The 24,663-nt window shown below is 38.2% G+C and overlaps 1 protein-coding gene across 1 annotated transcript in view; it reads right to left on the bottom strand.

Moving 5' to 3' along the window:
• Window positions 1-24,289, bottom strand: part of PLPPR4 (phospholipid phosphatase related 4) — a 42,971-nt gene extending 18,682 nt beyond the window's left edge. Inside the window, exons 1-2 of the mRNA XM_043575650.1 lie at window positions 23,949-24,289; window positions 1,158-1,343 (exon numbers count right to left, since the gene is read on the bottom strand). Of these exons, the coding sequence (XP_043431585.1) occupies window positions 1,158-1,343; window positions 23,949-24,170 (408 nt within the window). The 5' untranslated portion in view covers window positions 24,171-24,289. The remainder of the gene's footprint in view (window positions 1-1,157; window positions 1,344-23,948) is intronic.
• Window positions 24,290-24,663: the final 374 nt, after the last annotated feature.

The following is a 24,663-nucleotide window of genomic DNA, read 5'->3' as shown; positions in this document are numbered from 1 at the left end:
GGCACCTGGGTGGCTCAGTTGGTTAAGCCTCCGACTTCAGCTCAAGTCATCATCTCACAGCTCATGGGTTCAGGCCCTGTGTCGGACTCTGTGTTGATAGCTCAGAGCCTGGATCCTGCTTTGGATTCTGTGTCTCCCTCTCTCTCTGCCCTCTCCTGCTCACGCTCTTTCTGTCTTTCTCTCTCTCAAAAGTAAATAAACTTAAAAAAAAAAAGGTTTTTTTAAAAAAGAAAAAGTGTGTTTATTCATAATGTGTAAGTTAGCAAACTAAAAATAACTATGTTTTTAATTCAATTCCAGTAGGTTAGGGCATTATTTTATATTACATGTTTAAAAATGCAAATGCCTGTTTTGAATCTAAAGTATTTTTTTTTAACATTTATTTATTTTTGGGACAGAGAGAGACAGAGCATGAATGGGGGAGGGGCAGAGAGAGAGGGAGACACAGAATTGGAAACAGGCTCCAGGCTCTGAGCCATCAGCCCAGAGCCCGACGCGGGGCTCGAACTCCCGGACCGCGAGATCGTGACCTGGCTGAAGTCGGACGCTTAACCGACTGCGCCACCCAGGCGCCCCAAATCTAAAGTATTTTATTTGTCTCTGTGTATGCATGTGTGTGTGTGCATGTGTGCATGAGCCAGTATGCCAGAAGTGTGAGTTGTGACCTTTTTACTTTACAATTGCTAGTGCTCAATGCTCCTAATCAATAGAAAGTGCTAACCCAGGAAACATGGAACTGTAAGCGATATCTACATGCATTTTGAGAAGAAAGTCTCTTGGCTGTATAATTATTTGGTTTTCCCCTCCAGTTTTCCAGACTTCAGATACCAAAAGAACACATTAATTAGGAGGTATATCAGAAACATCATATTAGCCATTCAAGAGGAATTATACAGTTATTAACATTTTTAGAATCATTTATAAAATTAAACATTAGAGACCCATCAATTTTGCAATCATATAATCTTCTATAACTTTGAATGCCAGTAATTTTCAACTATTAAGTCCCATGATATTTTCAAAATATGTCAAAGACATGATCTCTCTGTTCCAAGATTTAGAGTTCACCTTTTGTTTATTTTTAACACATTTATTACACAAATGTGGCCATTCTTAATTTTGGGGACTGACAAACATAATTTGGGGGCAATTCTTACCGTAATCGCAGGTCCGGCGAAAGCCAAGCTAAGCAACATGAGGAATGGAATTGCCTCTTGGGTTGGTTCAATATATGGCATGCTAAGACTCCGATCATAGCAGCTAAATCCAGAGTGCACAGGTTTGAAGACATCTGTGAGTTCAAGGAAATACAGGCTAACCACCGATGATGCCAATATAGGCAACTGAGAAAGAAGGATATAGAAGAGTAGTTTATTATTGTGCATGGGTCATACATAGGATCAGTGCATCTTTAAGTGGAAACAAATGGCTATCTTCTCTCACCACTCTTTTCCGGTCTCAGAGTCAAAGCCCTTCATGAGTGTTCTTGCTTCCTCCTTCAAAACATATCTCCAATTCACCTACCTCTGTCACCAGCCTATGAGCCTGTGTTGTCCCTCACTTTTGCTCTTGGACTGCCTCCTGGTCTTGTACTCTCACTCTTCCCCTCCACACCCCATCTATCCATTTTCCCCCCAGCAAACCAACAGGTCTTTTGAAAATACTTTTGATCATATCACTCCCTATTTCAACCACTCTGGTGCTTTCCATTCTACTCAAATACCATCTGAATGTCACATCATGGAATATAAGTTTCTGCATGAACTGGCTCTTGCTTCAGTTTCTTACCTCTTCTTGTACAATGTTTATACAACTCCCCAAGCCCCTGCCCACCACATTCTAATTCGTTTTCACACTTTTCTTGAAACAGTCCAATTCATTTCTACTTAGGGTCTTTACATTTGCTCTTCCTCTGGCTCTTTGTACAACTGGCCTCTTCTCATCATTTAATGATGACTTCCTGTACTTTCTTACTAAGGTAGCCCTTGATCCATCCTTCTCTCTTGACCCTTATCATCTTGCTTGATTTTCTTCATGGCGCCAATCATTAACTGAAATTACCTTGTCAATTTAATACTTCACTTATGTATTTTTCATCATCCCTCCCTCCATTTGTGCTGAAATACACGCTCCATGAAGTGAGAGTCTGCCAGTATTATTTATTTATTGCTGAGTCAGGGCACAGAATTGTTCCTGGCACAGGGTGGGCCTGTAGTACATCATTTAATAATTTAATACAGCAATAAATACTTGTTGATGAATGACTAATTGAATAAATTAATAAATCTTAATTTATTATAATAACTAGACTAGAGTTACCAGATTTAGCAAATGAAATTACATGTCACCCAGTGAGATTATAATTTCAGATAATCATTGAGCGATTTTTAGTATAAGTATGTCCCATGCAATATTTGGAAGATACTTATACTAAAAATTGTTGTTTACCTGAAATTCTAATTTCACTGGATACCCTTTAGTTTGTCTGGTAAACCTAAATTACACACAATTTACTTTCTAGACTTTGTGTTAGGGATTCAACTATTAATTCACTCAACCTACAATATGCCAAGTACTATGTCGATGCTAACTACAATATGGTGAACAGGACATGGGCTTGGCCAGCAAGGATCAAAGATTAAGAGAAAATACTGCATGTATATTGATGCTAGACCTTTCAGAATCTGAAAATTCAGTTTATGTCACATTATTATTAAGAACTGTTTAGAGCACACGGGTGGCTCAGTCAGGTAAGCATCCACTTCAGCTCAGGTCATCATCTCCCAGTTCGTGAATTTGAGCCCTGCTTTGGATCCTTTGTCTCCCACACCGCACCCCCCCCCCCCCGCCGCCTCTCTCTCTCTCAAAAATAAATAAACATTTTTTAAAAAGAACTGTTTAGCTTAAGGCTTTGTTACTTGTAGAAGACACAATAATTATTTGACTAAACAGGGCAGATTTTTGATAAAGACATTATTGATCATCCATTATTTCTGGTTGTCCAGTTAAAAATATAAGTGTAGAAAATAGCATTATGCCTTCTTTTCCCAAGGGTCTTTTTGTAATGAGGTGAGAATTAGGTTTATTGGAACAACTAATTATGTATAGAGATTTACCTGGCATTGTCCTCCTGTTTTTCAGATTGATGCTTTTCAGTAGAGAGAACAAAAAGTACATCAAATCACTTCTATTTCTTGCATTAGAACACATGATCATTTGATCACTCCAAATATGTGATCATTTCTCCTCACCACTCCCCTCTCCCATAATGCATGAATGGTAGCTTCAGTCTTGACCAATAAAGCAGTGCTTCATGTGCATATGTGTGATTGAGATTTTCCACTTAAATCCACGTAAATATATTTTAGTTTTAACTTAACAGTATTTCATATAGTGCTTACTATGTGCCAGTCACTTTTTTGTTTTAGAAATCTTAAGTAATTTTATTAATTAATTTTAACTCATTTAACTTAAGACTTTTTATTATTATATAACATGGGTGCTATTATTATCTTTGTTTTTCAGGTGAAGAAGTCCAGTCTCCTTTGGTAAGTGGCAGAGGTTGATTCTGAGCCCAGGAATCATAGCTCCGGTCTTATTTCTTAACCACTATTCTATGCTTTTTTTCCCAAAAATGGTAATAAAGTTTTAGGATAATGAAACTTTAGGTCTCATACAGATATTTTGTAAATGGGAATCAGGTCTGAAACCTTTGACACTTACCTAAATAACATTTGATTTTCTCAGTTTAATATACTAATGACCCAGTAAAGTGAATTTGATGATGTCTTCTGCAGAAAGGTGAACAAAACTTAACATGTCCAATCTGAAAATTAAGTAAATCTTCTCTACTACAGATATTATTTGCCATTGAATTTTGTGGATGATTACTTTAGAGTCTGCTTAACTGTACCAGTGAAGACATAACCATGAAATGTACTATTCCTATAGTGTGTGTGTGTCTGTGTGTGTACCTGTGTGTGTGTAAATAGTGTGGACACTCTGAATTCAACATACTGTGGTCAAACCCAATGGGGTCATATGGTTTTCAAGGCACCTAGGAGGTTCTAGTATCCATTCTTCCACTCATTACTACCAATAGGACCTTGGAAATGTTTTTCTTAAATCTCAGTATTTTTTTCTATGAAATAGGTACACTGATAGTAGCCATCATCACAGGAAGTTGTAACAATTAAATGAAGTATTGAAAGTAATTTTCAATAATATATGGAATGAAGAACATTTTATAAATGTTAGTATTATTATTGTTGTTGTTGTTATACTTACCAAATGTCACCTTTTCCATAATGCCTTACATGGTAATATTTTTGAGAGTAATTTCCTCATTCTTAATTCCCCAGTACTTCTTTTTAGGAAATTTGTATGTGTTCTTCTTTATTACAGTTATCTGCTATAGGTTAATTGGAGCCTTTGCTCTGCTTCCCCAATGAAAAGCTTTTTGTTTTTAAATTTTTTTAACATTTATTTATTTTTGAGAGACAGAGAGAGACAGAACATGCGTGGGGGAGGGGCAGAGAGACAGGGAGACACAGAATCTGACGCAGGCTCCAGGCTCTGAGCTGTCAGCACAGAGCCCGACATGGGGGCCCATGAACTGTAAGATCATGACCTGAGCTGAAGTCAGATGCCTAACTGACCGAGCCACCCAGGTGCCCCCCAAATGAAAATCTTAAAGTGGGGGTCTAATCTTACTCACCTCTGTATTTCCACTAATAATATATATCAGAGTGAGTTCCAAATATATATGTATATATATGAATATAATAAATTCATTTTTTGAGTGAAAATAATTTCCTTCAGTAATGTTATGTACCTTAGTCATTTCAGACATTAGCCTTCTTGAAACTACCAATTTTTCCAGTGACTCCATTTTTCTCCCCATGTATTAATATTGTTTACAGTTCTATAGAAACATGTTTCAAGACCCTCATCTGTTTTCAAAATATTGATAGTCATATTTTTCTTCTTTTTGGTGTTTCTTTCTCTTTGTATTCTACTTCAATTTTGTATTCTTTGTATTTTATTTATTCTTTGTATTCTACTTCAAATTTGTTTTTAAGAAAGAGTGATTTGAACAAAATATTTGTATTTGAGGAAATAGTAATTTTATGCATTGTTGTCCCATATGGTATTTTACTGCCAGACAATGTAATGAATTAAATTAAAATCATTACTTCTTTTTTTATAATGCTCACTTTTAAATACTTGTCTTCAGAGGTATCCTTCATCTCTTGAAATACTCATCAACAAAACTTCTTTTTGAATGGAAGAACTTTAGCAGATGGTATGTACTAATTTGGGCATAGATGCAGAGTTGATATATAAAAGCATAGGCATCCTCTGATTGCATTTAAAATGAGATTTAAAAAGATATTTTAAAAGATCTGTATAAGCAGGCATTAGGAATTTTATTCACTAGTTATTATGTAGCGAAGAAAAAAAAGCATGAACTTGCTATTTTTATGCAGCAATACAGAGAAGGGAAATTACCTGACGATTAGCAAAATGGTTTTTAAAAAATAAGAGATTCATTCTTATAATTGCCATCTGCTAAGGAACTTTCAGTAAAAATAATAGAAGCAATTTTTAAGAGTAAATTATAACAGTTTTAGAAGACAAGGCAAACAAAAGAACTGTGTTTCAAAAGATTACAGTTGCTAGATAATATTGATTTTTTCGGGTCAATTTAAAAAATACAAATTGACAGTCTATCAATTTTAGCAAAACACTTTATGGAATCTATCATGACATTTTATCTAGTTCAGATAACTTACTTGCTTTTAGCATGTTGATCATAAGAACCAACAACTTTCCTTCTTATTTGGGAAAATTTACTTTGCTCTTGGCCTAGAGTAATACAGGTCAGTTCCATTCTTTTCCTTTTTTCGTGGCCATTGTGAGTGCAGTCTCAAGAGATCCTCTTAAACTAGTGGAATTATAGTCACAAAGGGCCAATTAACATACAATATGTTATTGTATGTTTATTTATTTTATTTATATTTTAAATGTTTATTTATTTATTTATTTATTTATTTATTTATTCAACAAATAGCTACTGAGAGCCTCCTAGCGCTTAGGCCTTGTCCTGTGTCCTGGAATATGGATGGAATGAAACAAAGTCCTTGTTTTTTTTCTTTTTTTTTTAATGTTTATTTATTTTTGAGAGAGAGAGAGAGAGAGAGATCGAGAGAGACAGAGTGCGAGTGAGGGAGGGACAGAGAGAGAGGGAGACACAGAATCCGAAGCAAGCTCCAGGCTCTGAGCTGTCAGTACAGAGCTGGACGCGGGGTTTGAACTCACGAATTGGGAGATCATGACCTGAGCCAAAATCTGACACTTAACGACAGAGCCACCCAGGCACCCCCAAAGTCCTTGTTCTGATGGAGATTTCATTCTAGCTGAGGAAGGAAGATAAGAATTTAAAAATTACAATATGAGAAAGAACATATACTCTAAAGAAGATAAAAGAGAAGGCTGTGGTAACTCAGTGCCTGGATTGCTATTTTAGATCAGAGAAGATCTACCTATGTAGGTGCCATTTAAGCAGAGGCTTGACGGGGCAAGAAAGAACTAATCGTATAAAAACCAGGTAAAAGCAGAGTCAACAGGGAAAAGTGATATAAGAAGTCAGAGAGGTGCATTTGGGGCCACACTCTGCAGAGAATTGAAGGCTGTGGGTAGAGTTAATACTTACTTTATCCAAAGTACATTTGGAAATGCTTTAGAGAATTTAAGCAAAGGTGTAATATGCCGTAAAATATTATTTTACGAACATCACTCTGGCTATTGGGTTGAGGATGGATTGAGGTGGGTCAAAAGTAGAAGCAGGGTGCAAATTTAGAAGGCTCACCAAAACTCAGCAAATACTTATTGAATACCTAGTACATGCTAGACACTGCTCTGAATGTAAGGAAAATAGCAGTCAACAAAACAGAAAACTCCCTGCACTCATGAAGCTTCCATATGCTAGTGGACGTGTGGCACTTGCAGTAACCCAGGCAAGAAACAATGGCACATTTCCTCAGGTGTAGTGGTGGAGATACACAGAAGTTGCCAGATCTGGATATGATTCTGGAGACACACAAGACTTGTTGATGGTCTGGTCACTGAAGAAAAAACAATAAAGGCCGAATTCAAGGATTTAAGGCTTGAGCAATTGGGTCAGTAGCATCATTTACTAGAAGAGGGAAAGGTGGAAGAAGCTTAAGTAGGAGAGAGATAAAGTTCTGTTTGGGGAATACGAGAGTTAAGATCCCTCTTAGTTATCAAAATGTAGCTGTCAGAAAAGAATAAGATGCCTATCTAGACCAAGGCTGCAGGTAGAAAGGTGCATGTCATTGATACAGGATGCTTTAAACATCACACTCACTTTTGAACACTTGCACAAGAAATTTCAGCGCTAAATTACTTTGGTTTTAATATGACCAATGGCACAAGAAGTCAAAGAATGTATTGTGTATATTCCTACCACTCATATGCAGGACATAATCCACAAGAAAAGAAACATTTTCTTGTGTGAATAACAAATTTTAAGTGGGAGGCTGGGAACCAATTCTGGTAAAGTATCTCAAAATCATATAAAATGTGAAAATTAAAACATTAATAAATATATTGAAATCAAGTTAAAACTGAAGAAATACTAGCAGATCAAAGGAAGTTTACTAAAGCTTGTGCCACAAAGGAGGTTGTCATAGGTCAACATGGTGATAGTGGAATTTTTCACTTCCTACAGTATATGTATACATATACATATACATATATACATATACATATATATATGTATAATGATATTCCTTAGTAACTTTTGCCTTGTAGGTAATACAGATAAATGTCTCCTTCAAATACTGACAATAATAATAACTAATAATATATACTATAATATAGTATAGGGCTTCATAGTTTATAAAACTATCTTTTTTTAAAAATTTTTTTAACATTTATTTATTTTTGAGACAGAGAGAGACAGAGCATGAGCAGGGGAGGGTCAGAGAGAGAGGGAGACACAGAATCTGAAACAGGCTCCAGGCTCTGAGCTGTCAGCACAGAGCCCGATGCGGGGCTCGAACTCACGGACCAAGAGATCATGACCTGAGCCGAAGTCGGACGCTTAACCGACCGAGCCACCCAGGCGCCCCAAAACTATCTTAATTGTAGCATATTCAGATGAACTACAATGAATCTCCAAAACATGAATTATGAAAAAACACACTAACACATAGTGTTGTTAAAGGAAGGAATAGGTCAAGAATGAGTCTACAGTGTCATTCAAGGTCTAGGTATCTAAGCTAGTTTTCACAGATAAAATGCTGTGGTTTAAATGGCATGCATAGGTACAAATTCAAACAGGGCAGCGTGACAGAGGCAAACCAAGGCCAGTCTCACCACCGGGAGAAACCAGCCTCTCCGCATTTATTCCACTAGCTTCTGGGATTTGGGGCAAGTCACTTAACCTCTCTGGATCTCTTCTGTTCTCAGTGAATTGAGGGTCTGTTTACATTGCCATCTAGTTCTAGAACTCTCTACATCCTGGCATGATTTCAGAAACATTCCAACCATTTCTTTTACATGGTCACTACCCTCTATAAAGTATTATGTCTTCTGCCTCTGGTCTCTGCACGATTCATTTCATCCTGCACGATTCATTTCATCCTGCACAATGCTTCTAGGCTGATTTTCTAGAGTTCACGTCTGATCATGCCTTTCAGAGTGTCCCACTAATAATAGAATAAAGTGCAAAATTTTTTTTAGAATGGCACTTATGACCTTTTATCTTATAGCCTAATCTGCTTTCTTGTTTAATTTTGCTCCATACCTACTCTTCCCTCTCCCAACCCACGAAAAACCTTTGTTTCCATTACACTTTTATCTCAAAGGACATGTTCCGGTCTCTGCTTTATCTTACATTTCACGTTTGTGTCCCATAAAAATTTTCCTCATAAAGGTCGAGATGACCTTCCTCATAAACGTCTCCATGCTCTTCATTCAGAACTGAAGACTCTGACTTATGTACTCCATATCTAGTTCATTTTAGGACCTGTGTGTCTGCCTTGAATTACAATGCTTGTATGTTGCCAGCCCTAATTTTAAGATTAGGTACTTAAAAGTGAGATCTCTGTATTCACACAGTGCTTTCAGTGTTTTAGGTGTCCAGTAAATGTTCACTGAATTTAATCAAAAGAAATCAGGACATTAGTATTAAATAAACATGAAGCATGGCCAATTTATTAACAATCACATAGCATATATGTTGAGGATGTAGGTGCCAGTTATTGTGCTAAGTTCTCTTATAGTTCTTTTATAGATAGTTTCCATTCAGTCCACACCTTGTAAAGTATCTATTGGTATTCCTAATTTACAGATGAGAAAACTGAGACAGAGTAGGTTACATAAACTGTCCAGGGGTCACAAAGCTGGTAATGGGAGTACCCACATTCCTTCCCAGGTGCCTAAGTCCAGGAAACATGCTATATATACAACTTCTTTGCTAATGCGTCACAAATTGCTTTCCCACTCAACATTGCTACCATGGCTGCAATTGGCAAACGGGAGGAGGGTGTTGCAGGAAATAGGTGCCTTTTGAAAAAAAAGTCACCCAGTTCTTAACCCTTACCTCTTAAACAGTTTCTCTACCAGTTTCTTTACCACTCAAACACGAAAATTGCCTCTTATGCTCAAATCTACTATTCATCCTTTCTAGAACTCAGTTCGCTTTCAGTTACTAAAAATAGAATTTATGGAGTAGCAACACATATCTAAGAAGACAAGAACATCTCTTGGGTTTTTATTTAGGCAATTCCCCATAAATTATCTAATATAATACTCATAACCTCTTTGAGAATTTTAAGATAAGTTTTAAGAAAAGACCCCGCCCTAGATAAGCCAAACAGCATGCCTGGCTTCTAAGTACAAAGCCAGAGTGGGGAACCTAATCTGTTAAATTCCTAGATGCACACGCCCCACTACACCCTGCTGCCATCCTGGCACATGTCACCATCTGGCATTAGTCTAGTGCTTTTCAGGAAAGAATAGCCCCAGGCTTCAGTGGAAATGCCACTTAAGGACAGAGGCCAGAGATGGCCATGTGTACAAGGGGTTTAAATGGCACCAAGAGTGAAAGGTGGGAGGCACTTTTCAAATCACGCTCTTGATCATATGATATTCCAGGGTCTTAAATGTTCTTCCCTGTGAAGTTTCTCTGATATAATTTTAATTTTTTTTTTTTGGCAGTATCTTAAGAACCTTTAATTGTATCTTGGATGTTGCCTGCTTTTATCTTCACTTTTGTTTTCCCTTGTAAGTAACTTCTAGTATAAAATTCCAGGAATTGGGCACCTTTAAAGCTCTAGATGCTTTCCTGTCTTTAATGTTTCCTTTGGATCTCTTTTGCTAACTGCTTCTGTCACAGTGATTATCTTATGGGATAGCAGTTGTTCCTTCACTTTTCTCTTTTATTCAATGATAAGACCCTTGAGAACAGAGAAATGTTCTTATTCACTTCTTTATCCCCAGGGCCTAGCATAGCAAAGGACATATTCAGTAGCCTCAATGTAGAATAAATACATACATGTATGGGTGGTATGAAAGAGATGTTAGTGTTTACATAGATCTTGTCATGTGGCTAATACAATAAAAGAAAAATCCCCATGTTCAAAGATCCTTGCCTACCTCTACCACAGAACATGCTCCTACTGCAAATTTCTAGCATTCTAATGATTTTTTTAAACATTAAAGAGCACAAGAAAATTAAACTAAGTCCTTCAACTAGCAACCACAGTTAATAGGGAAGAGCAACCAGACCCAATATATATGTTAGGTTTAATGGGAAAACTCTGTCTTATGTCTTTTTTTTTTTTAATTTTTTTTTTCAACGTTTATTTATTTTTGGGACAGAGAGAGACAGAGCATGAATGGGGGAGGGGCAGAGAGAGAGGGAGACACAGAATCGGAAGCAGGCTCCAGGCTCTGAGCCATCAGCCCAGAGCCTGACGCGGGGCTCGAACTCACGGACCGCGAGATCGTGACCTGGCTGAAGTCGGACGCTTAACCGACTGCGCCACCCAGGCGCCCCTGTCTTATGTCTTTATATCCAAATATAAATTACATCTTTATAGCTCTAAAAGCACTAATTACAATCATTCAGTGATCAATTAGTAAAGTTTAAAATAATAATACATGTCTGTTTCATTACCTGAATATTGATTCAGCATTAGGCTTGGGGCAGTAAGCTTTGTAATCACCGATTTTAACCTTAGGTTTTGAAGATTTGTTCCCCTTACATAATTAGACAGTGAAGTATGTGCATTGTCTTGGAAAGCATTTTGTCTTTTAAACCAAATTAGACTAAGACCTGAGGCTGGAGACCTGTATTTCAATTGTTAAAAGTAATTGCTTTTAAATCTTTCTACAGTTGTAATTTCTTTTCCCTTAGAACATATACCTGACTTTTAGAAATATGGATACAAGTAGCAATTTAATGCTACTAATATTTTCCAGGTACCATTTAAAGTAGTTTAAATTTCTGAACTCATGCAATCTTCACAAAACCTGTTAGGCACTATTACTGACCCCACCATACAGATGAGAGAACTGAGGCACAGATTACAAGACTTGTGCAAGATTATACAGCTGTTTAGCTAGATTATAAACTCAAGAAACATAGCACCTTAGTTCATGTTTGCAACCTAATTATACCCACTGCCTTTTGCTAAAACTACCACCTCTGACCTTTGCCTTCACAAAGATGTTTAGAAATCAAAAAAAATACATTAATATAAAGTACATCTTATCTTTATATACTATGGATGCCACCTTACAATTTCTGCTGGGAATTGTGCATGTATTTTTTGATGTCTCCTTGAAAAATTAAAATCTTAATATACTTACATTAAATGATATTTTTACTATTACTTATTTTATTCATATAGAAAAGCATACCTATTTTCACCTGAACAGTCTTACAAAAGAAGTACATAGTACATTTAGGGTCCAATAAATACTTCCTAATATGAAACAACACAGGGTAAAAGAAAAATATATAAATATTGTCATGCAATAATGTCAGGGAAATGAAATGTAACTAAAAATGACACATTTGAGATATGGAATAATAAAACCAAAATTCTGATTTGGAGATCTAAATTGACATATAATTTTACTGACATACAATTTTATGTTATATACATAGACATTATTGAATTAGAGATATCAGTATTTTGAAAAAAAATTTTTAGTTGCTTACTAAATTGAGGTATCAATTTATCATTAAACCATTTTATTTAAGCACTATAAAAGTTTATATTTTCTATTATGTAATAATTATTTGATCTATTTAACAAACATTTATTGAGTGTATACTATGTGCTTGATATGTTTTATTTGATGTATCAATTATCCAGCAAAGGGATTTCCAATCTATTTTTTTAGATTCGAACTTAACAATGTCTCATGAGACTCTCTCTCCTTCAAGCTTGTCTCTTACATACTTAGATGCATACTTAGTTGCACATTATGAGTCAACCTTCAAGTTTAAAGATTTTCCAAAGCTGCTAAAGATTTTATTTACTTTAATGTACCTGTGAAAGACACCAATGAATATAAAAGAAATACTGAAGGTGCTTTGTTAATGTGAGACAGAACACTGATAAGTTTTATCTTCCAACCTTCTAAGGCTGTGATTAAATTAAATGTAATTGTATCATGTGCTTCTTTTTAGATGCATGGAAAGCCAAATACATTGTAACATGGGATACAAGTACATCTGACAAAGAGGCACATTTTATTACTAAACTTGGAAATGAATTAATCTAATTACTGCTGAATTGCTTGACCAACACGAAAACCTAGGAAGGTAAGTGGTTTGCACCAAAAGTCAAAAAGCAAATGAGATCATTTGTGTGTGTGTGTGTGTACATGTTTGTGTGCCCTTTTGCAGACTTACAGAGTTTCACCTGATAACCATGCACAGATCTTTTGAAGGTGGCCCAGGAGGATGGAAATGTCTCTGAGCTGGAGGGATCTTGAAGCAGTGTTGTGGCTAATGGCATTTTTAAGCAACCTCCCCACCCATTTTGAGAAGTAGCCATCCATTAGAGATTTGTTTAACCCTACTCATATGCCAAGATTTGAGCAGCCTCTGATTATGGCAACCCAGCCATCTGTGATGTGTAGCTAAGCAGCCCTATCATGCTGTTGCCTCACTGCCCAAACTCAGTCTCTGCCCCTCTGTTATGCTTAACAGCCTCTGCTTAGATTAGAAATTGCTGTGCTTACTATGATTTTTCATGTGGCCCGGAAAATGAAGAAACAACACAGAAAAGAATGTGAGACTGCAGCACAGCTCACTAAGGTATTTGTGCTTGTTGGGGTCATCTCCTATTACCCATCTTTCCTCTCCTCTGCTGTGTTGACCTCTGCAATCTTAAAGTGAAAGGGTGGTGGTGGAGGAAGGGACACAGCCTGTTGAGTCAGGTGGGCTGGGGGTTTTGGAATGAGCACTCTGTAGTCTTATAGCCCCACAGAGCAGGCATCTTCTGGGAGGTGCTGCCCTGGGTCCTTCTTAGACATGTTGGAACACATATTTGAGCAATGAAGTCTTAGCAATTTCTTCCCTGTTTCGAACTAGACCTAAAGGACCATTAGCCTTCCAAATCAGCCAGAGAAGCCTGAGGCCAAGGCTAAGATCAAAGCTGAGGCTCCGTACAGTCTCTATTTCTCTATCTCCATTAATTAAGTTGACAGACTTCTTGACCAATGTAACATTAATACAGCACAAATTTATTAAGAGCCTTATTATCTGCTCCTTGCTATTTCTATTACTCTAGATGGTGGAGTTAAAAAAAAATGAAAAAAAATTATCTTAATTATCTCCTGGTTTAACTATCTAAAGTGTCACTAGAACCAATATTGTCCATGAGACTTAAACATCATTGAATCTAGCATCAGTGAATAAATTTCTTTCCTACATGTATGAACTTCAACTAGAGGCTAGACACCTAATGAGAACCTAGGGTGGAAAAGCTTCAAGTGTTTGTCTCTCTAGTATACATTACCCAATAGGTAACTACTTATCTTTCTATGTTTTCCTGAGAACCCCAAATCTTTACAGTTGGAAGCTTTTTATATTTGAAGCATCCAAATCTCAGTTGCTACAATGCAAGTGTCTCTGGATCATTGTACAGGAGGCAAAAACACTTATTAATACTTTAAGGCATACCCAACTGTCTCAATAAAAATTCCAATGAATTTCACCCTAATAGTCTAAATGAGGTCACTTATTTCCAAAGATTGGATTATCCTTTGATTCATCTTTTCTTGTAGGAAATGATTTTTTTAAATTTCATATATGGCCTAATTGAAACATGGGAAGATGTATAATTTGCACCCGATAGCTGCTGCTGCTGAGTTCATATATGGTACCATAGCATTCCGAAAAGTCAAGAATGGCAGGGTCTCAGAGAGTGTGGACTGACCAACATCCTTAGAGAAAGGACTTGCAATAGAGTGTTAAACTAGTATATAGAAGTTGTTCAGTAAATGTGAATTTTCTTCCACTGACAAGGTTAAGTAAGGGTAATCAAAGCAAATGCTTTCCATTTTGTGTGTGTATGTGTTGTGTGTGTGTGTGTGTGTGCCTCTATCAATAAAAATGAGTGTGCAATCCAATAAGCATACGTTTTATGTATTTATGCATTGAAACAAATTATTACTGTATGCACATTATAAAATATACCAAAATATGTGGTGTGAAAAATCAGAAAAATAAATTCCTTCCAAGGAATCTAGTAATGTCTGAAGCTACATAGAAAGTTTACTTTAGATAAGATGATGAGTTGATAGGTGTTGGCAAATGGGAAAGAGAAAGCTCATGTACTAAGCATTGCATTTCTATTAGAAATTGTTAGCCATATTATATAATTTGTACATAACCAAACAGTCACAAAAACTAACATTTCCACAGTATTTTCACCATTTTACAAAGGTGGAAACTGAGGCTTGGAGGAAGTGAATTACTGGCCCAATCTTTGCTAGCATGGGTACCTTATGTAACTAAAAGTGTTTTCTCTGAAAATTAAAACAATGAATTCTTTGTTTAAATATCACCTCTCCTTGAAGTCTCAAATCTTAAAAAATCCATAGGTATGCCTTAGATCACAAAATGAGTATAATTAAGAGATGAGGACTCATAGACCTTGGAGACTGATTTAATCCTTCCCTGTTCAAAAATCCATGAGACAGGGCAACATATTGATGCGACATTCATCAGCACTTACTTTACAAATAAAAATGTCTCCCCTAGCAGGAAAGAGAAAGTTAAAGATGAATTTATGTTCATATTAATGCTGTTTTATTCCATCTATTCAGTGAAAATTTATTGAAATTCTACTATGGCCTAGGAAGTATGCCAATAATGGTTCCATATTATTTCCCCTAATTTAACTAAAAGGCACATAACAAGCAATCAATAAATATTTATTAAATTAATAAATGTCATGAAGGCACAGATTACACCCTGGTATTTCATTGTAGCTCCCCTTTTTGGAGAGTAGTTGTTCTAAGATCGGTCTCTTTGGATTCTGTGTATGTGGACCTGGTTTCTGAAGCATGATTAAGACTTTATAAAATGGCAGTTTTACTGCTAAGGCAATTGAACAGCCCAGGCTTTGGGTGAGGACATTATATCATAGACAACATATTCACACATAGTTCTGTTATTCCCACTCCCAAACAATACTCTATTAAATGAACTGATACCTCATTTACCTTTTCCTTAAAATACACTGATTTTAATTACCTAGATTTCTTCTTCGCTTTATTCTATACCTAAGGGGTCTAATGTCAGTTCTAGAAAAATGTACAGAAGCCATCTTGTTACAGCAAATAAGAAAGCAATTATTCCCCTTTATGTTAATTAACATAAATGCTTTGCGATTTAAAAACAAGGAAAGAGTAATGGACCTATAGGGCAATTGATTCAGTATCTAATTACTGATCAGGAAAAACACCTCCACCTTAACTGTGTCAAAATTAGCATCTTTATCCTTGGCTTTCACATTCCAAAACCCATGACCATGAGGAGATTATTCCATTGCATAGTTACCTGGAAGTACATTTCTCGGCTAGTTAATCCTAGAAGAAACCATAGAAAGCTAAGATGCTCATAATTAGACATTTCATACTTTATTTTTTTCCAATGTTTATTGTTTATTTTTGAGAGAGAGAGAGAGAGAGAGAGCGAGCATGAGCAGGTAAGGGACAGAGAGAGGGAGACACAGAATCTCAAGCAGGCTCCAGGCTCTGAGTTGTCAGCACACAGTCCGAGGCAGGACTCAAACTCATGAATCATGATATTGTGACCTGATCTGAAGCCAGACACTTAACCGACTGAGCCACCCAGGCACCCCAGACATTTCACACTTTAAATACAAACTATCTTTTCTTTTCTTGTGGCCAGCGTAGGAGAATAGGACTACTTGGGTTTCAGGCACATTCTTGGACCTTCTTGAGTCTCAGTTACTTAATTTGTAGAACAGAGTTAATATCTACTCCTCAGTTGGATTTAAAGGATCAAATGAGACAATATATGTGAAAAATTACATTACGCTATAATAGAAAATTCAAAGTTACTTTGTTATTGATGATATAGATTATATTCTTACTCTTCAATGTATCCTCTTTCCTTTTCTGTCTGTCAGAGACCTCATGTAAAGCAAGTAATTGTGAAATTATCAGTGGGGAGTTAGGCAATGAGAAGGAAAAATATCACTTCCAATCTTATGATCTATAGCTGTAACCATGCTTTTATTTTTCTTAAATGTCCATATTCTTTTCTTTTAAGTTTTATTTATTTGAGAGAGACAGCATGAATGGAGGAGGGGCAGAAAGAGAGAAAGAGGAAGAGAGAGACTCCCAAGCAGGCTCCACACCATCAGCACTGAACCCAATTCTGGGCTTGATCCCGTGGACTGTGAGATCATCACCTGAGCTAAAACCAAGAGTTGGATGTTTAACCAACTGAGCCACCCAGATGCCTCTAGCTATAAACGTGCTTCTCAAAGAGGCTAACAATTTGAAAAAAGCAGAAGATCCATCATCCATAATGGCTTTAACATATTGATTATTGCAATGCAGTATCATGAAATGTGTGCCCTAAGTATTTAGGTACAACTTTCAAACAGCTAGCACAATTTGCTCAGATGCAGAATTAGAATGACCTGTATTTTAAGTGTTATAATCCAGGGGGAAATTTTCTAATATGAGGAATTCTAGAAATAGTAATAATTAGGACTGAGCACTAGAACAGGAGTCAGGAGACTCACATTCTATTCCTGACCTTACATTAACCAAAGCGTGTCTTTAGGTAACTCAGTTAACCTTTTAAAGCCACAATGTTCTCCTCTGTGATAGAGGAATCAAACCAGATGTTCTTGGAGTGCATGATTATTAGACTTAATTCTGTAATACAACATTGCTTTAACTTTGTTTTTTAAAGAGAGGTTGCCTGAAAAAAAGCCTGTGCTGTGCATAATATTTGTAATACATTCCCAACATAAATAGTAACAACTGTGCCTTAAATGCTTTTTGTTAACAAGCCAGTTTAGACAACCCAAATGCCTAAAGGAGTCTCCATGATTTGCTCACAGATTGGATCTCCATTAGCCTCACGTGCACTTCACTCCTACCGTCTATATTTTCTCCTAATCCCCCTTGGCCTGGCCTCTCTGTGTTTCTGTTCTCTTTTGGGGATCCCTTCTTCCAAAGAACTGCATACTCTCCTTTTCTAAGCTTTATTTCAGTTCCAACTCCTCCCTGTCACTCCATCCACAGCTGCTTGTACGGTCTCCACAGGAGACTCATGGATGTCCTCTGTGCCTTCCCAAAGGAAGCACCTTTATAGGTGGACAGATACTGTGTCATCTACACCTCCATGTATGGATGAAATAACTTACTATGAGAAGGAGATAGCACTAACGGAGCCAAGTGTAGGAGATGAATAAAGAGAACAACTTTATTCTACAACTCAAAGGGAACCCCAACCAGACATCTTCCAAGTACCTGCCTTCAGACACCATGAAGCTAGCCCAGGCATCACAGAGCCCAGTATCCCCATCCCATTGCATTTTCACATTTAGCCTTATCATGAGAGCAGGTGTGAGAGAGGGCGGTGTGATGGCAATGTGAGAGTGAGATGGACCAGCACTCAAATCCTGGCTGCTTCACTTCACTGCTGTGTGTCTCCAGAAATATTTAGCTCTCTGAGCTATGGTTTGCTGATTTTAAAAATAGGGATAACAGGGGTGCCTGGGTGGCTCAGTCGGTTAGGTGTCTGACTCTTGATTTTGGCTCAGGTCATGATCTCACTGTTCATGAGTTCGAGACCCGTGCTGTGCTCTATGCTGACAACACAGCCTTTTTGGGATTGTCTCTCTTCCTCTCTCTCTCTCTCTCTCTCTCTGCCCCTCCCCAACTCGCTCTTTCTCTCTCTATCAAAATAAATAAGCTTTAAAAAAAATTAAAAATAGGGATAATAATACTTTCTTGGCACTACCTTAATACAATATTAATACTACCTTCTAGGGTACTTCTCAGTATTTTTTTAAAATGTTTATTTATTTTTGAGAGAGAGAGAGAGCACAAGTGGGGGAGGGACAGAGAGAGAGCGAGACACAGAATCAAAAACAGGCTCTAGGCTCTGAGCTGTCAGCACACAGTCCGACGCAGGGCCTGAACCCAGGAACCATGAGATCATGACCTGAGCCAAAGTCGAACACTTAACCGACTGAGCCACCCAGGAACCCCTAGGGTAGTTCTCAGTATTAAAGGTATCATATGGACAGGGTCTGTCACATAAAGGAGGTTTGAAGTTGATTATTCTGTTTTATTATTATTTTCAATCTCCTTTGAGGTTTGTAGAAGCCAAATATTTTTTTTTCTTGTTAGAGAAAAGTAGGGCAAAGAACATTATGAGTGACTTGGCCATGGAGACACAGTAGGATGGCATTGGTGCTTAGGAATAGCACAGATTTTCCTAATAGCAGGTTCTGCCTATTTCCAAATACTTGGTATTTGTGGGAATGTCCTCATTTAATCTCTCTAAAACTTAGGAATCTATTATGTTCTCCATTTCCTTCTTGTTTCTCATCAAAAGACTTTGCACGTTGTGACTCTAAAAGAGGAGGAACGATTTGTCAGCTCATCTCTGTTGGCAATGTTTGCAGTACTTTTTTGAGCAGACTCTCTCTCCATGCCATCTAGAAAAGGGAGAAACCTACAGCTACTATTTTGGTATGTGCAATGCACAAATGTGATTTTGTACTTCTTACGGATGCCAAAGTTTATGTAGAAGAAAGTAAGCTAGCTATATTTCTCAGCAAGAGGATCAAATGAGTTATATAATTTTCACATAGATCATGAGCTAGAACAGAAATCTTGTGAATTAAGGTTTGCTACAACTAAGAATCTGTGGACACTCTCCAGTGGGCAGGAAAAAAAATCAGATTAATGTTTTGTCAGGACACGAGAATATCTGCACATGGTGTTCAGACTGACCATGGTGTTCTGACTGATACAGGGTATCTGTGCTCAAACAAAGGCTTTTGGAACTTCTCCAGGTAGGACAGCCACTGAGAAACAATGGCTTTTACTCCTGAACACATTGTCTGGTTACCAGCCCTATAGTAATTAGCCTACATTAACAAAATCCTGAAACATACCCATTGTTAAGTACAACATTCAAACTAGTGAAAACTATCCATACAGTTTCAAGTTTGCAATGTTTAAAATATTCGAATATGTAAGGCTTCAGATACTATTACTTTATGCTTAATGGAGAGAGATGATATTTTCACTCCACCTATGTTTGTGCATGACTATGTGTGTAGGTGTGTGTGTGTGTGTGTGTGTGTGTGTGTACAAAGAACAAGAATTTGAAACTATGTGTATCTGTAGCCCTATAAAAATATCTTTGCATGTTGGTTAAACATAGCTCTTCTATCTCCATAAAATAAACATTAATTAATAATAAAAATGTATGTCATAAAACAGAACTTTTAAATGAAAAGAATCTCTTTCCCATTTACTTATTAAGAAATATACTTTGTGGGCTTAGAAGTATTTGTCATTTGTTGCCATTACATGCTGAATGGATGTGAACCCATTTCTTTAAATAGGATGACTAATGAGAACAAAATGGTGAGTCTGAGCATAGGTACAGCCATTATGATGGCTTGCTTAAAGAAAATGCATTAGGCACACACTCAGCTTTATCACATGTACTACTGGGTGATGAAGCCTGAAAGACCTTTTACTAATTCTAGGTATGCTGTGGCTGCAATTGTCATCGTAAGTGATACAACCACCAGTTGGAGAGTGCTTTGGAACTTTAAAGGTAAAGGAAACCTATTCTTCAGTGGAACATTCTCTTTTAACCTGCTTTTCTGTTGAACCTGATAAGGCTTTGGATGTGCTTGTTTGAGAGTTCCTTTCAAAGCTGAACAATGCCAAACCGAATAAACAAACTTGTTCATAAAGTGAGGTATCCTGCTGGAAATCATCATGTGTTTTTAAAGTCATCATGTAATATTCATGTATTTAGTTACCGTCAACCATAAACTCCTTTATCAGCAGACAATTGGCAGTATAAACCAAAGGTGTACAAAAAATTAATGCTCTCCAGTAATTTAATGTTTGCTTAACACTGAGTTTGGTGGTGATGTTAGAGGTTGAACACCTCAAGCCAGCACCCACGGGATATAATCTCCATGCTCTGACACTCTGCACATAGTCTGCCAGGGTCTCCACTCTTTCCCCTGTTGTGGGGACACTAGCCACTAATTAGTGAGTCAGTGTGGGGAGTATACACTGTCCATCAACCCTTTGCACCTAGAGGCAGCCTGAGCTGGGAAAGCTGGTCTGTTATCAGGAAAAACTGTCATCTTTATCAACATGCCGTTACTTTAAACTACATGTTCCGATGTTTACTAGTGGGAGACCATAGGCCATAACTTTACCTATGTGAATATTCTTTCAACATGTTGAGAGAGACAGGTGGTGCAGTGGTTAGGAGCACGTGTTTTGAATCAACACTCAGCTCTACCTTTGACCTTGCTTTTAAACCCTGGCATGTTGTTGAATGTCCTGAGTTTCTGTTTCTTCTTCTCTGAAACAGACATAATAATGGCATCTTTCTTAATGAGAACCTTTAAAAATTGAATGAGATGGTGCACGTAAAGCATTTAGCTTTCTTTATTTTTAGTGTCTATTAAGGGCTTCGTAAATGGTTGCCATCATCCTTGTACAAACTGTAAATAGCACTCAGTTAGTTACTCCCTCCATTCAGGCAGGTCAATTTCAGGAATGCTCTGGAATCCAAACCAGCTCTGGAAATTGGCAAAGAGGTGGCTTAAATTTTTGTCTGAAGTAACAGAGAAAGGCTTGAAATAAGTGCTTTGGGCTGATCTGTGATGGAAGATTCACTCATGTTTCACTTTTCTATTTTAATTACTAAGGTCCTGGGAAACTATGTTGTAAAACAAAGTGTCATTATTCTAGAGCATTTTACTGATATATTAATTTGTGCTATTTATTCATCCTCCAAAGGAGATATAAAGCTCATTCTCACTGGTTTCAAAATGAGTCATTCCAAAGAAGCCTGGTAGGGCATCCTGTCAACCCCTTAAATAATTGGTGTACTAATGTCTTCTCCCATTTTCTAGAGGCTCTTTAGTGGTTCATCATGCATTGAAGTTTCAGGGAGATAATTTGCAATCCAATTTTGTGGCTCTCCCTTTGAAATCTGTTACCCCCAAGATGTAATGTCATTAATGCTCAGTCAAACTCCATGCGTAGTCTTCAAGTAATTGTTTTATAGCTTGCCTTGCTAAGGAATTTGTAGAGGGTATCTGAATAGGTCAAAGGGAATGTAATGATTTGGGGGCTATTTCCATTCATAGAAAAAAAGTAACAATTGTGAGATGTTTGTTCCTAGAGACAAACTTCATTTTCAGGTTTTGGTTTTTTGTTTGTTTGTTTTTTAGTAGGCTTCGCACCTAATGTGGGGCCTGAACTCAGGACCCTGAGATCAAGAGTGATCTCTACCAACTGAGCCAGCCAGCTGTCCCAATAGACACATTTCAAATGCATTAGTGCACACACAGACTCTTTAAAGGCATATTCTTAATTCTCTGGTTTGCATCCTCTTTCAAAGAAGTATTTTCCTTGAAGCCATACAGCCGCAATCCGTATGTAGTCAGCTGTAGCTGACCTCAGGTGTGCTCCATCCTGAAGGTAGAACCCAGAAATGAACTGATTTCTCCTAGAACACATAAGGGGTTCAGACGTGAATGAAAGTGCTTTAAACCACAATGGATTAGCAATGCGACAAGTGGCCTGACATGATTTAGCTTAAAGTCAGTTATCCCATTTTCTATTTATTTTCCCTTTTCATCATGGAATCCTCTGCTGCCCACATTTTTCTTGAGAAAACTCTCTGTTATATTTCAACAAAATTGTCTAAACCATGGCCTCAAAATCCCTTGTGAAAGAGAAAGGGCAAAAATAAATGACTCAACTAATTACTTTAAATAAACAAGATATCTTTTTTCCCCCCCTATGGATCATGGATGAAGGAGTCACCCATCATTTTTTTGAGACTTATGCAAGTCACATACATCTTTCTGATAACTGAAACCATTTTTAAAATTTAGGACACCCAAGACAAATTTGCAAATATACTGTTCTGTACAAGAAACAATCTGACAGTGTCCCTTCCCCCAAGTTTCAAGGCTGTGGCTGTCCCTCAATATAGATAAGCCTCACAATCATCAAATACAGAGTCTACTGTCTGTACTTGGAAGTGCTAAACCTCCATATTTGGCTGAAAAGACAGCCAATGAAGGATTTTTTTTAATTCAGCAACAGTCTTATAATTCTCTATGCAATCAGGCTTCAATTACAGAACATACATTTGTGCCTAAAACCATCTAATTTCCCTAAACCTACCCAATGCATCTCTTTTTTTACCTATGACTTAATAAACCTCTTGTTTAAAAAATGTCTTCCTAATGCAATGGACCATCGTGCATGGAATCACTGTACCTGTCAATCTTTATAACCCTCCCATAAATTGTTCCTTTCTTAAATACTGCATTTGGGTAAGTTAGAGGTTCGTTATCACTACAGCTCCATGTCAATCGCTTATCTGTAATACTGCTCAGTACAGAAAAAGTGCACATGTACAAATCATGCAAAATCAGATGATGATTTTAAAAATACTACAGATATATATACACACATATAGTATATACATAATACGTATATACACGTATATGTGTAATTTTTGTTAACCATGGAAAAGGGCTGATAGGTTGATCCCTAGGGATGCAGACCCAATTTTAGAAGCAGATGTGAGCACCATAGAAATCATAACAGGGGAACGTTTGTTTGTTTTTTAATAAAGCAATCAGTGATTCTAATGCTCTATAAACATCCCCAGACCTCATACATTCTGAGCATGGCTGTGTGCATTTGCATTCTTAGCAAAAGCTCACAGAGTTCTAGATACGTACTTGCAGACGCAAAACACACATCCCAAAATATCGGCATCATGGCCCCTGTGGGCCGCGGACGCTATGCACACAGGCGCTACAGGAGGGCCAGGGAACTAGCCCCACATTCACTCACACAGGTATCTCTTCCCTGCAGGCCACCTAGCAGCGACACCGCTAGTGATAATCACCCCCGGCTGGCAGACACTCACAGGGACACTCGGGGGAGCTCCGGAGAAACCTAGGGGAAGGGGGAGGGTCGGGCATTTTAGGGCAGCGGCGCGCACCCCGGCACAGTGTCCGCGCCTCCAGCACCGTCCAGGACCCGAATTCGCTCCGGAGCTGCCAGCGAGATCTGCATTACGCCAAGGCGCTGCACCAACTCACCTCCACGAAATAGAAGCAGGGCAAGAGGGTCACGCTGTCCTTGATCACTTTGCCCTTTGGCCTCTCCTTCGCCGACATCCCGGCCGCCTGCCGGAGTCCGCGTCCTCCCCCGGGCGAGGTGTGCACCGCGCAGCCGAGGCGAGCTGCCTTCTCCAGCCGCAAGCGCCCGGCGCCGCTGATGTCACATTCCCCGCGGGCACCGCTGGAGCCAGCGCGTTGCATGCAGCGCCCCCGCCTCTCCCCGCCCCTCTTTGCAGCAAGAGGCTCCCTAAACCGGCAGGTCTCCTTCCTCCCCTACTCTGGCCCTCGCTCCCGGTTTTTCTCCACCTAGAGACGTCCAGCTCCCTCCCACAAGCTGTTGCTGCAATGGCTTCCCCTCCCTGCCACCCTCCCTCTGCTCTCCACCGCCCTTGCGAGGCTTCGCGCTGTCAGAGCTTGACGTCAAGAATCGGAAAAGGGGGGACGCACCCCTGGATATTGCAGCAGAGAGGCTGAGGAGCTCAGACACCCACACCCGCCTGGAAAGCCCCCTGGGCTACTCAAGGAACGCTTACTTAAGGATTGCTGGAGAGCAGAAGCCCAGCTCTTGCGCACTGGCCCACGGCATCAACACAGACCTCTACCTGCGTGAAACTAAAACTTGGATCCCATACTGAAAAGTAGGCCGTGGTGGAAACTTATTGAAGGCTGGCTGCTATCAAGGAAGGACGGCACG

Source organism: Prionailurus bengalensis, chromosome C1 (assembly GCF_016509475.1).
Source record: "Prionailurus bengalensis isolate Pbe53 chromosome C1, Fcat_Pben_1.1_paternal_pri, whole genome shotgun sequence".
In the NCBI taxonomy this organism is placed as follows: Eukaryota; Metazoa; Chordata; class Mammalia; order Carnivora; family Felidae; genus Prionailurus; species Prionailurus bengalensis.
This window is presented reverse-complemented; position numbering and strand designations above follow the sequence as displayed.